This window comes from Periplaneta americana, chromosome 1, assembly GCF_040183065.1.
Source record: "Periplaneta americana isolate PAMFEO1 chromosome 1, P.americana_PAMFEO1_priV1, whole genome shotgun sequence".
Classification (NCBI taxonomy): Eukaryota; Metazoa; Arthropoda; class Insecta; order Blattodea; family Blattidae; genus Periplaneta; species Periplaneta americana.
In genome coordinates this window covers 138,232,565-138,248,781 of record NC_091117.1, presented here as the reverse complement: position 1 = coordinate 138,248,781, position 16,217 = coordinate 138,232,565, and the positions used below count along the sequence as shown (strand labels likewise).

At 35.6% G+C, this 16,217-nt stretch overlaps 1 protein-coding gene across 1 annotated transcript; it reads left to right on the top strand.

The window, feature by feature from the left end:
- The first annotated feature begins 592 nt into the window (after positions 1–592).
- LOC138709242 (uncharacterized) lies at positions 593–15,147 on the top strand. Its single transcript, XM_069839882.1, has 3 exons — positions 593–1,008; positions 12,878–13,075; positions 14,160–15,147. Exons 1-3 carry the CDS (start codon positions 964–966, stop codon positions 14,283–14,285), a joined length of 369 nt encoding a protein of 122 aa, XP_069695983.1. The 5' UTR covers positions 593–963; the 3' UTR covers positions 14,286–15,147.
- Positions 15,148–16,217: the final 1,070 nt, after the last annotated feature.

Here is a 16,217-nt window from a genome sequence, read left to right as displayed (position 1 = left end):
ATAGAGAATGGATTAATTTTGCTCAGGACAGGGACCAATGGCGGGCTTATGTGAGGGCTGCAATGAACCTCCGGGTTCCTTAAAAGGCAGTAAGTAAGTAAGTAAGTAAGTAATGCTGAACAAAGACGGACAATACGAATGTATGTCAGTAAACATTTAAATTACCATTTTATTGCTTCAGAATACTTCCTCCATACTGGGTACAATGAGAAAGCAAGAAAGGATATTAACATCGCTCATAACAGTAATTGCAAGGTATAGTCCAAACTCGTTCATTTTAGCTTAACAACTTGTAACGTTGTAATGAAAATAAATATATACAAAGGACGGAAAGCGTTTGTGTGAGCTTTTGTGCTAATTGAGTGCGTTATATGCTTCTGCGAAAACAAACTCATTATCCTCTGCTATTTAATGAACATGTAAATATATAAATGTCGAGGTACATATATTTTTTTCTCAACGAGAAATTGCCTTAAATCGCACAAGAGAAGTTTATTTTTATCATGCCTTCTTCCTTTGTATACATTAGCAAGTTAGTCAAGTTCTGCTAGTTTTTGGCAGCAGCTTCTTTACTTGACTCCTGACCTGGTATCAGTGCACAGAATCACCAGTTGTACACTTGGAGCTGATCGCGAAGGTTGGTTTTCCTCCAAGCATGTGGAAGTATGACGGAAAGCGTCTCGAACATACATCGTGCTTTCTAACACAACTAAACAATTAGGTTTTTAGAAATGAAATGAAATTATTTAGCGACTGAGCGTATTCAAATTAGATTATAGTACCTTAAATTACTCCGAGCAACAGTGAGTGTTTTCTAATGTTACAAGAAAAACAATCGTGTGATATTGCACCATTTCTTTTTTGGTTGTGTTATCGCTGTTTTATGACATTATTTTTGTAAGTGAAGTTTTGATGCAACTGTAAGGAAAAATATTCTTCATTGAAGTGCGAAACGTCTTAATTATGACGGAGACATCTGTAATAACAGATCCTTCTATAACACCATCGGTAAGTTATAAATTTTAATTTAGGAAATAAGTATCTACAGTACTTATTAAGAATCGACAATATAACAATTTATAATTTTTTCAAGCGCGATATTACTACTATTTTAATAACGCTTATATTTCAATCTAAAGTTTTTTCTTATTTTAGTTAATAAAAGAGACAGGATAAGCAATTTTTTTTCGAAACAGCCCACAAGGATATACATTTTGCCCAGAAGGAGAAGACGACGCAATCTAAATGGGTTCAAACTAAATAAATTTAAACATTGTTACAGTTTTTCCTGCTACAAACTTCCAGGAAATAAATTAATCTCTTTTTATATTAGACCTATACAATAATAATAATAATAATAATAATAATAATAATAATAATAATAATAATAATAATAATAATATAAAAAAGTTATTTTTCATAGTAAAGTTATGGTACATTGCAGTTTAGTCAACTGTTCGAAGACAGGTTTGAACATCGTGACACCAATAAGGCATAATTCATGAGGCAACTAAGCCAGGAACAGCAGTTCCTTTCCCCCTCCACTGCATACATCGCCGACTAACTACATATTACACTACTCAGACTTCACATGTATACAAACAATAATTGTTGTTTCGTCCGACACATATCATCAAGTGATGTACTGCCTGATAATAGATAGGCCATAATTGAATCCTCTAGATTCAAAACCTCCTAAAGACTATTTTGTTCATAATTGAGTTATGCCAATTATATTGCTTGCTAAGAATGAATTATAATGATTTATATAGTTTGAATTCAAAACAGCTACTGAATTTAAAGCAAAGGTTTGTTAAAAGTCACTGTTAGGTTGAAAATTTCCTCTATTTTCCACCAGTTAGGCCTACTCTCAAAATTCTTTAATTTGTGAAGGTGGATATAGGGGATTTTGTATCTATAGGATTCATTATTTCTGTCGTCGATTTGCAAAAGAAGACACGTCCAAAATAACAAAGTGTTGGGAAATCGCAATAAAAACGTAACATACTTAAAAAATTAAAATGTTCATGGATCCTGAATGCATATATCCATAGTGATCTAATTAAAAATATATATATGAACGTTTTAATTTGTTAACTTATAGTTTTAACGATTTTCCAACACTTTGTTATTCTGGAGATGCCCCCTTTTGCAAATCAACGATAGATATAATCTATCAGCCAGAACCTCAGCCAGCGGAAATGGTACATAGAATGTGTGCAATTCTTTGGAAGGCTGTGTCAAATTTTATGGGAGTACCGGGGATATCTTTAAATCAATGTGAAGTGAATATATAATATATTTATAGAAGAAATATCCTACTCATCGCTACGATTTGTTTTTGCATTCCACATGCGTTGAATTTAAACAGTGTTACATAATCTTGAATCCTTTCTCAGACATAATATTTCTATCTGATGAAACTGTAACATCTAATGACTCTTCGGTTGACAATAATCAGTGTCTCTAAGTTATGTTTATTGTATCATTAGCGATATCAGCAAGGTGCCTATCAAATATTTTATTTAATAGAAAAACTACACTTACTACTACAAATACTCGTAATGATGAACATTTTTGCTGTTTTTTCTTTCGAATGCATATATTAAACCTCTTGCATAAATTCTGAGATATATAATTGATATGATTACATGTGAGATATCTTAATGCATATTATTTTTCGTTAGACTTCATCTTTCACATTGGCTTAAAGGTAAAACTTACAAGGGTTATAAGATCAAGTAATTAAGACTTATTATTCAGTTATTAAAACAATTTTGAACTTATACATGCAATAGCCGGTAATGTGTGTGCTGTTGAAATGACGTGTTGAAAGTACTCATAATAAAAATTAAATTAAATCATGTTTTATTTAACGACGCTCGCAACTGCCGAGGTTATATATCAGCGTCAGAATTTTGACCCGCAGCAGTTCTTTTACATGCCAGTAAATCTACTGACATGAGCCTGTCACATTTAAGCACACTTAGGCTAAATGCCATAGACTTTGGTCGGGATCGAACCCGCAACCTCGGGCACAGAAGGCCAGCAATCTATCGACTGCGCCACCCACGCCGACACACTACTCAGAATATCACCATCACCATCATGAATACATCAAATTTAGAGTCTTAATGTTCTGTTCTGAGAAGCTCTTCATCTAGGCCTATTAGTTTACTAAAGAATGACTTAATAATATGCCTAGCGTAGGTTTCTACGCTTATTCTGCCGCAGAAAGCCCTAGTACTAAAATTATTTGTGAATAATTCCAACCAGTAAATTGAACTTTAATGTTATCCAATTTGTTTCAATGAGTTCTATAAAAGTACACCCTTTGTTTCTCTATTCTATCTATGGCTCTTCGGCCCTTTTTCGGACCATGGCCTCCCCAATTCTTCCTCTCCATTCTTCTCTGTCCCTTGCTGCCACCTTCCAGTTCCGCAATCGCAGCAAACTGGTAGTATCTTCTTGAACTATATCCTCCCATCTATTCCGTGGTCTTCCAACAGGTCTTTTTCCTCCATATTGTCCCTCTAAAGTTCTCCTTGGTATCCTTCCCTTCTCCATCCTGACTATACGTCCTGCTCATTGCAGTCTCCTGATCCGTATGAAAGTTGACAAAGCTATATCATTTTATAAGGTGTATAATTCATGATTATATCAGATTCTCCATTTTCCTTCCTCTACCACTGCTCCAAATATCCTCCTTAACACCTTTCTGCATTCTGCGATTTTGTTGTGAAAGTCCAATTTTCACTTCCATATATAATTATACTACGGATCATTGTTTTATATAGTTCAATTCGACGTCTCCAATTGGCTCCACGATACCTAATTAGAGGGATAAGTGAATAATACGCTTTCTTAGCGACTTTAATTCGATTCTGGATTTCTATATTCTCTTCATGTCATGCGTGATAGTTACACCTAAATCCCTTTGTTTCACTTCCCCCCAATAATGTCTGAATTATATTCTTATGAGTCACAGAAACTTGGCAAATTTTCTTACAAATCGAATCCTACACTTCATAGATTTCATTTTCATGTATCGTACATAAGCCTAAATTTTTGTTGTTCTGATGAAAAATCTTACATATGCCATATAACAAACTCACTGATAGATAATTTATACTTTTGTAACACACACACAATCATAGCAATGTCAGCTCTGGTTGTCAGATAGACGCGTAAGTATTCAACAAAACAAAGAGGTAAGGCTGATTCACAATAAACCAGGAACGGAAACGAGAACGAGAACGGAACTATTGTTAGAATGAATATATTTAAATGTGAACATTCACAATTAACTATTGTGAATGCTTACATTTAAATACATTTATTTTAACATTATTTCCGTTCTCGTTTCCGTTCCCGATTTATTGTCAACCAGCCTTAACTCGCTTCTGTCCAGAATAGTAAGCATAACACTTCTAAGCTGAAGTTTAGGAATACAGTGAACGAGAAGCTATTTCCCTCCGCGCTATTTCAACACACTTTCTACACTCCTCCAAAGTGCCTTTGCAAGGTTACATCTGAAACAACTTATCTGAAAGATGCTGTTTGAATACCTACAGTGCTTTGAAAATAACTAGAGAAAACTATAAGGAACCTCTGTAATTTATTGACAACAGGACACATCGAGAACTTAACGTGTCTTGTATGGTCTTTATGATATTATTCGCGGTACTTTGTAGTGTTAATAAGCGCAAAATATATCGAGGTACTGTAAACCTAAGTGACTCGCCTGTATTCTATTTGTGGACTATAGCTCTGCCGACTAAAGTGAATAGGCCGGCGTCAAATGTCAACGGGACACTCATTATTAAATACACTGCGTTTCTTATTACTATATTATCAGGCTTATTGGATGATATATCTGCCTGAATTTATTGGTAGATTTCAAATTAATGTTGTTTGTCCCTCTTCACTTCTGTAACTCAAGTGCTAGCGCGCTGGTCTCCCATCCAGGCGGCCCGGATTCGATTCCGGGTCGATTCCAGCGACAAAAAAGGAGGTATTAGTTTTCAGCAAACCCTCGTACATACAATACACACCTACACTGTTGCGGGTAGCTTGGAGGATCTAGGTAACCAAACGCAGGACTCCAATCATGACAGTGACGAAGGTGATTAATTTAAGTTTGTTCTTATTTGATTAAATTTACTTGTATAATGGACAGAACTTGAAACATAAATTGCAAATATTGTTTTTTTTTTATTTTAAAGTTCTGTAAGAAAATTTTAACATCGAAATTACATAATATATTTTTGTATATTGTATATGATTATGTCTTGTGACGAGAATATTGTACGAAATGGAAATATAAAAATTGGAAATTTATCCTTTGAAGAGGTGGAAAAATTCAAATACCTGGGAGCAACAGTATCAAATATAAATGATACTCAAAAGGAAATTAAACACAGAATAAACATGGGAAATGCCTGTTATTATTCGGTTGAGAAACTTTTATCATCCAGTCTGTTTTCAAAAAATCTGAAAGTTAGAATTTATAAAACAGTTATATTACCGGTTATTCTTTATGGTTGTGAAACTTGGACTCTCATTTTGAGAGAGGAACTTAGGTTAAGGGGGTTTGAGAATAAGGTGCTTAGGAAAATATTTGGGGCTAAGAAGGATGAAGTTACAGGAGAATGGAGAAAGTTACACAACACAGAACTGCACGCATTGTATTCTTCACCTGACATAATTAGGAACATTAAATCCAGACGTTTGAGATGGGCAGGGCATGTAGCACATAGGCTATAGGTGAAACCAGATATGCATACAGAATGTTAGTTGAGAGGCCGGAGGGAAAAAGACCTTTGGGGAGTCCGAGACGTAGATGGGAAGATAATATTAAAATGGATTTGAGAGAGGTGGGATATGATGATGGAGACTGGATTAATCTTGCTCAGGATAGGTACCAATGGCGGGCTTACGTGAGGGCGGCAATGAACCTTCGGGTTCCTTAAAAGCCAGTAAGTAAGTAAGTAAGTAAGTAAGTAAGTAAGTAAGTAAGTAAGTAAGTAAGTAAGTAAGTAAGTAAGTAAGTAAGTAAGTAAGTAAGTAAGTAAGTAAGTAAGTAAGTAAGTAAGTAAGTAAGTAAGTAAGTAAGTAAGTAAGTAAGTAAGTAAGTAAGTAAGTAAGTAAGTAAGTAAGTAAGTAAGTAAGTAAGTAAGTAAGTAAGTAAGTAAGTAAGTAAGTAAGTAAGTAAGTAAGTAAGTATATTGTTAAAATATATTTTACTTGAATATATTTAACTTTAAATAAAAGCACAATCAATCTCTATAAAACGTAAATAAGTTCCCTTTAGTATTAGTAGGAAGCAAACAGTCTGTCATTTTGAAATCCATTTTCGTGGGCGTTTCCCTTATGCGAATTTGTCTGGTTTTGAATATGTCATTCGGCAAGGATTGCTGAGCTGTAAACTGGTTAGAAACATTCTGAAGCAATTTTGCCCAGGTATAAATGCAAATTGCCTGGACTAATAGCTTCACGCAATACAGAGGTAATGGCCATTCTAATCGTTTTCTTGTTATATTCTTGTATGTTACAAGAATGTCATCAAAAAGCCAAATTTTTGTTGTAAATATTTCTTTTGTGCAGTTACTAAAATTTTTTTAGCGTCTTTGGAGACGACGAAGTGATGGTAACGCAACAAAGGAAGAACAGTCGAGTAAAAATTACAAAGAAATTACAATAACTTTGTTCAGCCAGACTCTACTGCGATGTAGAGTATTAAATATGATTTGGAAACAGAACTTGAAACGCTTCATCAGAACTATATTCGTTATTTTGGAAGATTTTCAATAATGATTTTAAATATTTTGAAAGAAATTGTAAGAACTAAACGAGTTCCTTTGTGATCACACAAATACATTTGAAGGATAATTCAGCATTCCCCGTCGACATATTTTAGTTATTTGTAACGAATGTTTTAAACATTAGATGAAAGTGGCATTAAAATGATTTTGTTTTGAGAGCCAGAGCGCTTTGAATGATATTTATTTGAATTGCAACGTAATGAACTTGTATTTCTTCTTGTTTAAGACCAAGTGTTGTCTTAGATCTCACACATAGATGTTAGAAGGTCAACTTTATGTACCAGATGTTTCACTGATGAACAGACGAAAATTTCTTCAGACATTTGGAAATCGTCCAAATATTCTAATGTCTGAGTTTGTAGATCATATTTTGTTGAACACTCCATGCCAGCTACGATAAAACAATCGTTTGTTGATTCTAACCTCTCTGGATTTGTATCCATCACTTAGACTTTGCTTGAATAGACGAGGTGGAGGCATATGGAAGGCAGACTTCATAATTCTCGAAATCAATCTGGCTGGGTCGGTAAAGTTCGTTAGGTACCATAGCCTATCAGCTTCCCGGCAAAGGCATCAAGTTCAGTCTCGGTTTAGATGCTATACATTAATCTATTTATCCTATTTTGTCAATTAATCAACCCCATTCTATCCACTCAACTTATTATGCTTAATTCATTTACATATTAACTTGTTAATTAAGTCATCAATTAATAATATTAATAACAAAAAGTGATAGAGTGTTAGTTGGGAGGCCGGAGAGAAGAAATCTTTCTGGAGGCCGGGATATAGATGGGAGGATAATATTAAAATGGATTTGAGGGAGGTAGGATATAATGGTAGAGACTGGATTAATCTTGCTCAGGATAGATACCGATGGCGGGTTTATGTGTGGGCGGCAATGAACCTCCGGGTTCTCTAAGTAAGTAAGTGAGTAAGTAAGTAATTAAGTAAGTAAGTAAGTAAGCCAATTATCTCTGAAGTTGATAGTGAAAGGAGTAATAAACTTAAAAAACCTACAGTGTAATTATGAACATAACCATTCATATTCATTAATAAATTTGTAATAATTTTATTATTAATAGTATTTAATACAAAGATTCAGGATCATTAAGTGGCATTATTCAGCTATGATACTTGCATTTTGCTGTGAATTTTTTAAAAATGGTAGTGACTTTGAATTATGACTAAATACCGGTACCGAATTTTGAGGCTTGAATATATAATTTTAATTAAATTACAATTATCTTTAGCCCAAGGCAGGTTCTCCCACTCCTTGCTGTACTTTGTACACCTCTCATATTTCGACAACTTCTAGACATAAACGTTGTTATCACAGTTAAAGAAAGCAACCAAGTGAAAGAATCAGCTAATAGGCCCGGTAAATCGCTGAATTCCCGCTATTATTAATTAACGGCTTACTGCTCAACATAGTTTCTATTAATTTATCAAAGTTTAGAAATAAATCATAGAAATGGATTACATGTATTTTAAACTAAAAGTTTAATTGGTGATAAAATTCACTTACTTAATCCATTAATGTAATATATTTATAAGCATTAATTCCATTTAATTATGTTATTAAAGACATCGTTGTAAATCACAGATCCCCGTGTCATTGCCTGGGGAACTTTTCTATGCAATCTTGAACGTTAGTCTGCCATCTTTTGAAAATTAAGGGAAATACAATAACTGGCGAATATTTACGTTCTGAAGAATATTAGGCCTACGTACAAGAGATCACAGTCAGTCTTGTGAAAAAAAAAAAAATGTTTTAATTAAATTATTTTTGTAATAAAATTTTAACATTAAAGACGCCAGAAAAGTAGCCAGGTAGCCAAGTGGAAATTTTCGTCGCCACAAGGAACATAAAAGGCGCCAGAATGGCGACAAGTAGCCACATCTGGCAACTCTGATTATAATATATTTAGAAAAAATTTAGAGGATTTCACATAATTTCGTACTTTTGGAAACAACCTGATTTCGCTTTTAATGGTAAGAGTAAAAATCAGAATAGTAGGCCTACGGATAGTACTTATCGAGTAAATCAGTGTTAACACTTAGGGAACGATTTTTATTTCCGAGAAAAATATTAACATGGACTAATACAGTATTAGAAATTGTTGCATTCTATCCAAGAAATGAGCTGTTAAAACCTACTTGTATATTACTTGCACTCTGTATACTTATTCTATGTATCAAGGCTTTCTGTATCTATGCAGATTTTAATTTTAGTTTATATGATGTATTTTGTCTTCCTTATAAAAAGAGAATTTCGATTCGCTCTATCCGTAGCACAGTCTAGTACAGGCCTGCACAAGGTTTGCGCTCTCCGAGCTGGCTCGCAGCTCATGAGCGGAATGCAGATAATAGCTGCGCTCTGTATAAGGGTGGACTGGAAGAAGGCGTAATCTCGTACAAAGTATACACAAAAGGAAGTACTATTAGGAGTGTTTATGAAATGAATTCCTTTCAATGTTTGCAAAACTATCTTGGACTATTATTAATTAATAAAAAAATATCTATTTTACAGAAATAATAGAAATTCTATAGCTACTTAAATGTACAATATCATTTTGTTATATTTTTATTTATGAGTACATCAAAACGAGGTTTTATGCTGTTGGCAGCTGAAAGGAACAGTAGCCTACTGATCGTAATGAAACATCAGTTACAGATGTTCGATGTCTGCCTTTATTAAAGTTGATTACAGAAAACAGTTGCTCACAAATATACAGTAAATGTTGAGCCAAACATAGCAATCATTTTCATAGCCAGCCTGTGTAGTCGTGGATATTATTGCTAATGTTTAGTTTTGTAAACTCAACCAGGCTAGTAATATTATTCAAACGATCTTTAGCCCTTAGGTCACACTGAAGATCAATAAGTTTTAGCTGTAAATCGTTAAATGTTATGTTCCGTCTTTTAGATTCCTCCATACTATACTGTAGCAGTAGGTAAGCAACGTGAAACAGTTACTGAGAATAGGCCTACACACTGCACTCCACTAGATAACAGAGTGGTCGTTTCCCCCTCCTCGATGTCATTCTGACGTATCTTCCTCTCCGTTTCGGCGAGCGGCAAACACGGCTCTCCCGCTCCGAAGGAGCGTGCGCGCTCGTTGAGCGCTGTTTGTGCAGATATGGTCTAGTATATAGTCACGAAGCTTGAGTTGTGAGGTTACTAGGAACCATAGTCTGTGCCGATACTATTTCGCATTGTCTGTAATGAGGCGATAGTAGCGATCCTAGTGGTTAGCAACTATCTATGGATGCATATTTACTACATATTGAGCTTCGTGACAGTATATACTAGACTGTGTCCGTAGAATAACGGGGTATGGACGACATTTCTCATCTTGATATAAATTCTATAATGGCTCTGGAGTTCACTCATTCTCCAAAATGAATTAGATACTACTAGATCTTCTTCGGGACTAAGAGGCAACCACACCTCCTATTGAAGCAGAGATAAAAAAGCAAGATATTACTTTAGTCGCCATGGTAGTTCAGTTGGGTCGGCTAAGACGCATGCCTACTGATTCGGAGTTGCGCTCGAGTGCGGGTTCGAACCCCGTTTGGGCTGATGACCTAGTCGGTTTTTTCCAAGGGTTTCCCTAACCGTAAGGCGAATGTCAGGTAGTCTATGGCGAATCCTCAGCCTCATCTCGCCAAATACCATCTCGCTATCAACGCTAAATAATCTAGTAGTTGATACAGCGTCGTTAAATAACCAAGTAAAAAAAGTTCAGTTGGAAGAGTGCTGTCTTAAGATGAATCCGTTTCAGAGTTCAAACCTCGGAGATGGCGAAGTTGTATTTGTGGTAGACAGAGCCCGTCCCGTTTTCGCTCGTTATTCCATCAACATACATACACTATTATTCCCCTTTCATCATATGCATCTCGAAAAAGCCAACACTTGCGTTTTCGTGAAGCCGAATTCATCGTCCGCCACAGTGGATGTTCCTCATGGTTTGTCCAGGATTGGTAGATGGATGTGGTGGTGGTTTCTAGATGACTCATAGTTGTGCATAAGAATACCAGAGCCCTCAAGTTATTGCTTGTTTGACTGGACGCGACGATGCACGTAGATCTGTTAGAACGGTAAATCACTTTCAAAATTATAGTATATATAGATTTGATGGCTCGAGAGGATGCGTAATGTGCCGAATTGTGGAACCTTGTTTGTCGAGGAGCACGATCAGCACGTATTTTTTTTTTTCCAATAATGCACAAAAAGTCTATTTGGGCTGATGCTCCATGTCCCCAATATGCCCCTTCTATAGCCTAACTCTATACATCGCTGTGTTCCGTAGGACTTACAAGTGAACCACGCTAAATCGTGGTGCTTGAATTTAACGAAAATGCATATTTAAGCTAATTTTCGTTCGTTAAGAAATGTGGTGATAGTCGTTCGTTTCGCTTTTTCCTCGTTTACGAAATATATTGACTTGAAAATCGTTGCTACTTATACCGCTTCTTGCGCGCACTCGGATCCTCATAGTTCCGCGACACCCTATCACAGCTCTCGCATTAATGCTCTAGTCTATTTTTTTTCTCTAAACTCACATTAATAGTGCTCTTGCTGAAATACAAATCCAATTTGAATTTAAAATAATTATGTATTAACTTTGTGACTCACCTTAAATATAATAGTGTGGATTCGACATGAAGTGGTCGGAACAAAGAGCCATTGAGTAGTACAAACATTTTATACAGGCTGGTTTTTCACACTCTTCTGTAACACATACACTGTTTCCAACATGCAACATTATTGCAAGAACGTTATCAAACTTTCTCAGATGTTTCTTCGTCACATATCCACATCTCGGCCACGCGTATATTAACATGTCTTTGAAGACATGAAACTGTTTATACATCACAGAATGCAATGTCATTATTAAGCTCCTAACGTGGAATGGTCTGCAATGTTTTCACAGATAATTTTATGCCTGAAATATTCTTATTGCCTTCGAATTACAATTATATATTGCCTAAAAATACACATGCAAGAATTGTACAAATATTGTAGTTTTTGGAGGAATAATTGGTATTTTAATTGTCCTACCATATAAAGTATTGTTTACTTCTTCAAAAATGAATAGCGTCATCTTTCTGACCAGTTCTGGAATTCAGAAGTAGTAGTGTGTCTTTCTTAACATCCGGGAGAAATACATCTCTTAACCATTTTCTCACGTGATTTTTTTGTTAGTTTACCGGAATTAATTGCATCGACGACGACATTAAATGGTTTACCTTTGTCTACAGTTGTTTTACTTTCGGTCGAAATTCCCCTTTCGGTTCTTGAAAGCATAGTATGTACAGTCGTGTTCCTAGATTTCCAGCTGCATACTTATGGATTTACACGGTGTACGAATGAGTGAAGATGTCATGGATTGCACTACTACCATATTAATGTAAGTTAAGAGAAAAAAAATTGATTACAGCATTAATGCGAGAGCTGTGATGAGATGTCGTGGACTTGAGGATCCGAGTGAGCGCAAGAAGCGGTATAAGTAGCAACGATTTTCAAGTGAATATATTTCGTAAGTGAAGAAAAAGCGAAACGAATGATTATCACTACGTTTCTTAAAGAACGAAAATTAGTTTAAATATGCATGTTCCTTAAATTCAAGCTCCACGACCTGGGATGGTTCCCTCGTTAGCAAAGTGTATGGCAGTTCCTGAGATATGTTCACAACGAAAGAACATGCCAAAGCTGGCTTTCGAATTCACTGCCTTCTGTGTGTTACCAGTAGACGCCTTCTTTTTTTTTAATAGGTTATTTTAAAATGCTTTATCAACATCTTAAGTTATTTAGCGTCTGAATGAGATGAAGGTAATAATGCCGGTAAAATGAGTCCAGGGTCCAGCACCAAAAGTTACCCAGCATTTGCTCATATTGGCTTGAGGGAAAACCTCGAAAAACCTCAACCTGGTAACTTGCCCTGAGCGGGAATCGAACCCGGGCCACCTGGTTTCGCGGCCAGACGCGCTAACCGTTACTCCACAGGTGTGGACTAGACGGCTTCTTATGAAGTGATGTTCTTGTTGCAGGAGGAACGTCGGCGGACGGGTCGTTACGTGGCTGTGGGGTTGGTGGTCATCGCCTGTCTTCTCGGGCTGCACCACGCCTTTGTTAAGCAGAACGCAGTGCTTGCAGGACTCATTGTGCCAGCCCTCATCATGGTCTTCTACATCCTTTGGGTTCTCCACTCAGCCAAGAAGGCTAATCACAAACACACAAACTTCGAGGTAGGTCAGGGTCCAAAGTTTGACATGATAGCATTGAGTTGACGCAAAATTTCGTAGCATTGTTTCGCCGTGACAAACGTTTTTATTTGAGATTAGTAGAAGACGGAAATTAATCAGTGGAATACATTCTCCAACATTATTTATGGCTCTGTGCCAACGCTGGGGTAGTTTTTCGATTCCGCGTCTCAAGAAATCTGCTGATTTGAACTACCTCTCTTCCCCATTAATTAACCAACCACCCCACTACCTCACTACTCTTCCCCACTTACTAACCAACTACTCCACTATCACACTAACTAGCCGACTACCCACTACGCCACTATTCCATAAAGTAACCAAATACTCCTCCTCATATCCACTAATTAACCAACTACTCCACTATCCCACTAACTAGCCAACTACCCACTACTCCACTATTCCATAAACTAACCAACTAGTCCTCCTCATCTCCACTAATTAACCAATTGCTCCACTATCCCACTAACTAATCAACTACCACACTATCTCACTATCCCACAAACTAACCAACTACCTCTCTTCCTCACTAAGTAACCAACCACCTCACTACCCCACTATCCCACAAAGTAACCGACTACCTCTCTTCCTCACTAACCAACTACTCCACTAGTCAATTATCCCACTAACCAAATACTCCTCTACTCAATTATCCCACTAACCAACTATCTCACTATTCCAGTAATTAACCAACTACCTCATTACCCCACTATCCCATTATCTAATCAACTACCCCACTAACGAAGTCCCTCATTCTCTTAACAACTACCTCATTACTCTCTACTAAGTAACTCACTGACTGACTAACTAACTAACTAAATGGCATCTGAATTTTATAATTAACTTTGCAACTATTAACTGAGTAACTAAAATAGAAATAATAACTTAAAATTTAGTTAAAGAATTTATTAAACAATTAAGTTAGGGAATGGCCAAATGATACCGTGCAAATGAATGACTAATAATAATTATATTATCGCCACAGTAGGCTATATGAATTAATTATATGTGAATGACTCCCGTAATTTTAAAGAAACCTTAGATGAAGAACTTGCATTTGTTTTTTCAGGTGAAGGAAATTCCTACAGTAGTTATCAAAGAGGCAACGCCCTCTCCCACGGAATCCAGCTCCAACATTCCGATTCCCCCATCAACATCTGCTGACAACTTGAACAAGACTACCGATGTTCCTTAGCACAATCACAACAGTGTGAGGTAGTGTTATGCCGAGAACTAAAACGCATTCCGGAGGAAATTTACGAGCTGGAACATCCCAACCAATAACACGTGTTCAGCAGAAGACGGATCTGTGGACCAAGTGAAAACATCTATGACAATTTGCTATTTATGTTACTCGTCTTGCATGTATATGTCTTCGAAGTATTTATATTTAGATTATTTTTTTATATTTTTAACTTAGTGGAAATAAATATAATTTAAATTATTAACGTGTGAGACGTCCAGTATTTTGAATATCTCAGTATTATACGTATAATTCGAAGAATATTAAGAAACAAAGCTATTTTATTTTCCAAGAACAAGAAGGAATTCAACTTAAATGTGACTTTTAACTCCTAAGGATTGTTCAAACGCATATGAAGATTCAGATATCAGTACCAGTTATATAAATTGATTTAGTTATTTTTTTCTGGAATGTTCACCATGTATACATATATCTTCTGCGAGTGTAACACGGTGCAGTTGTTTTCCATTTTTGTATCTGTGATAAAATTATTGTGTCTCATGGAAAACGTTTCAATGGTGACGAAGAAGAAACAATAGTGCTCCAAGAAAATCTATCCCAGCATCGTACTTGATCACCAAAATTTTTAACCGAACTTTCATGGAAATGAATCCTGAACACAGATATTAAAGTCGACTTTCTAGCTGTTCGATTGTGTCTATTTATTTTTTTATTAAGTTTCCCAATTACAGTGGTTACCTTACCCCATTACTGTAGCCTCAGTGACAAGATTGTTAAATCATCCTTATAAATAATATAACTTTTAATATTCGTAGTATAACTACATTTTATACCATTCTAGCATTATAAACAGGTTGTTACTACATCCATTATCGTTCGTAATCACCTTATTATAGCACGCGTGCCAATAAAAGCAATGACACATTCGCTATGACGTAATACCGGAACGCTCGTATCTTGCTTACCGCTTTTACAGACGACGTAACAAGAAATGAAATGCAGGGTAGAAGGTAACGTATCATTTATTTCCAATCTTTAACAATTTTGTATCACTTTTGTAATATCACATAAAACAGTTCTGTGGTTCAGAAAATCTATATTAACAAAATAAAGGAACATTTGTAACATAACCTGCAAGGTCATCCATTACTCTTTATTCAGTGTCAATGCCAGGCGCAACTAATCGATACGAACATATGAAGACTGTCAGCTATGGATCCCGAATTTCTTTCATAATTTATTTTCTATAATTTAAAATGCTAAGATGCCATAAAGTGTTATCCAACTCGCGAAAATTGTTGCACTCACTATCGTTCGTGCAAAAAACATTCACTCATTCCATAATCATGAAGACTTGTTGCATAAATAACTATCAATTAAACTTATGCAATGATCACAGTCGAATAATATGTGATAAATGATTAAAATTCATATATAACTCTGAAAAATCCAATTAAATATTAATAAATTACATTATATTATTATTTTTAAAACTTCAAATATGATTAATACTGAAATAAGATTAAGTTTCTAAAATTAAATATTCCACAATTAACCGATTGAACCTCCTCCAAGTATAAGTTCCAATAATTTACAATTGTTTACTGTAATATTATCGTTTGTTTCTTCCATAATAACCTTTCCAGTTGTCTTCCTTGATATTTCTTTGATCCATACTTCACAGTTCCTTCAATCTACGTGCATCTGCGTTTTTCTCTCTTATGTCTTCCTTCGTCCATCCATTCCAGTATCATCTTCGGTATCCTATGTTCTATCATTCTTTCAATAATGACAGCACCAAGTCAGTCGTCTGCGTTCTATCTCATTTATCATATTTATTGGTACATTCATAATATCCCTTATTACTTTATTTCTCACTTTTTATAATTTGGACGACGGTCTTCAATAATCCATTTCTTTTAG

What these genes read in the sequence shown, in the direction of transcription:
- LOC138709242 (XM_069839882.1), top strand. Translation starts at nt 964, where the DNA reads ATGACGGAGACATCTGTAATAACAGATCCTTCTATAACACCATCG. An exon ending in ATCCTTCTATAACACCATCG is followed by an intron (nt 1,009 to 12,877) that starts GTAAGTTATAAA and finishes TTCTTGTTGCAG; the next exon opens with GAGGAACGTCGGCGGACGGG. An exon ending in ACAAACACACAAACTTCGAG is followed by an intron (nt 13,076 to 14,159) that starts GTAGGTCAGGGT and finishes TTGTTTTTTCAG; the next exon opens with GTGAAGGAAATTCCTACAGT.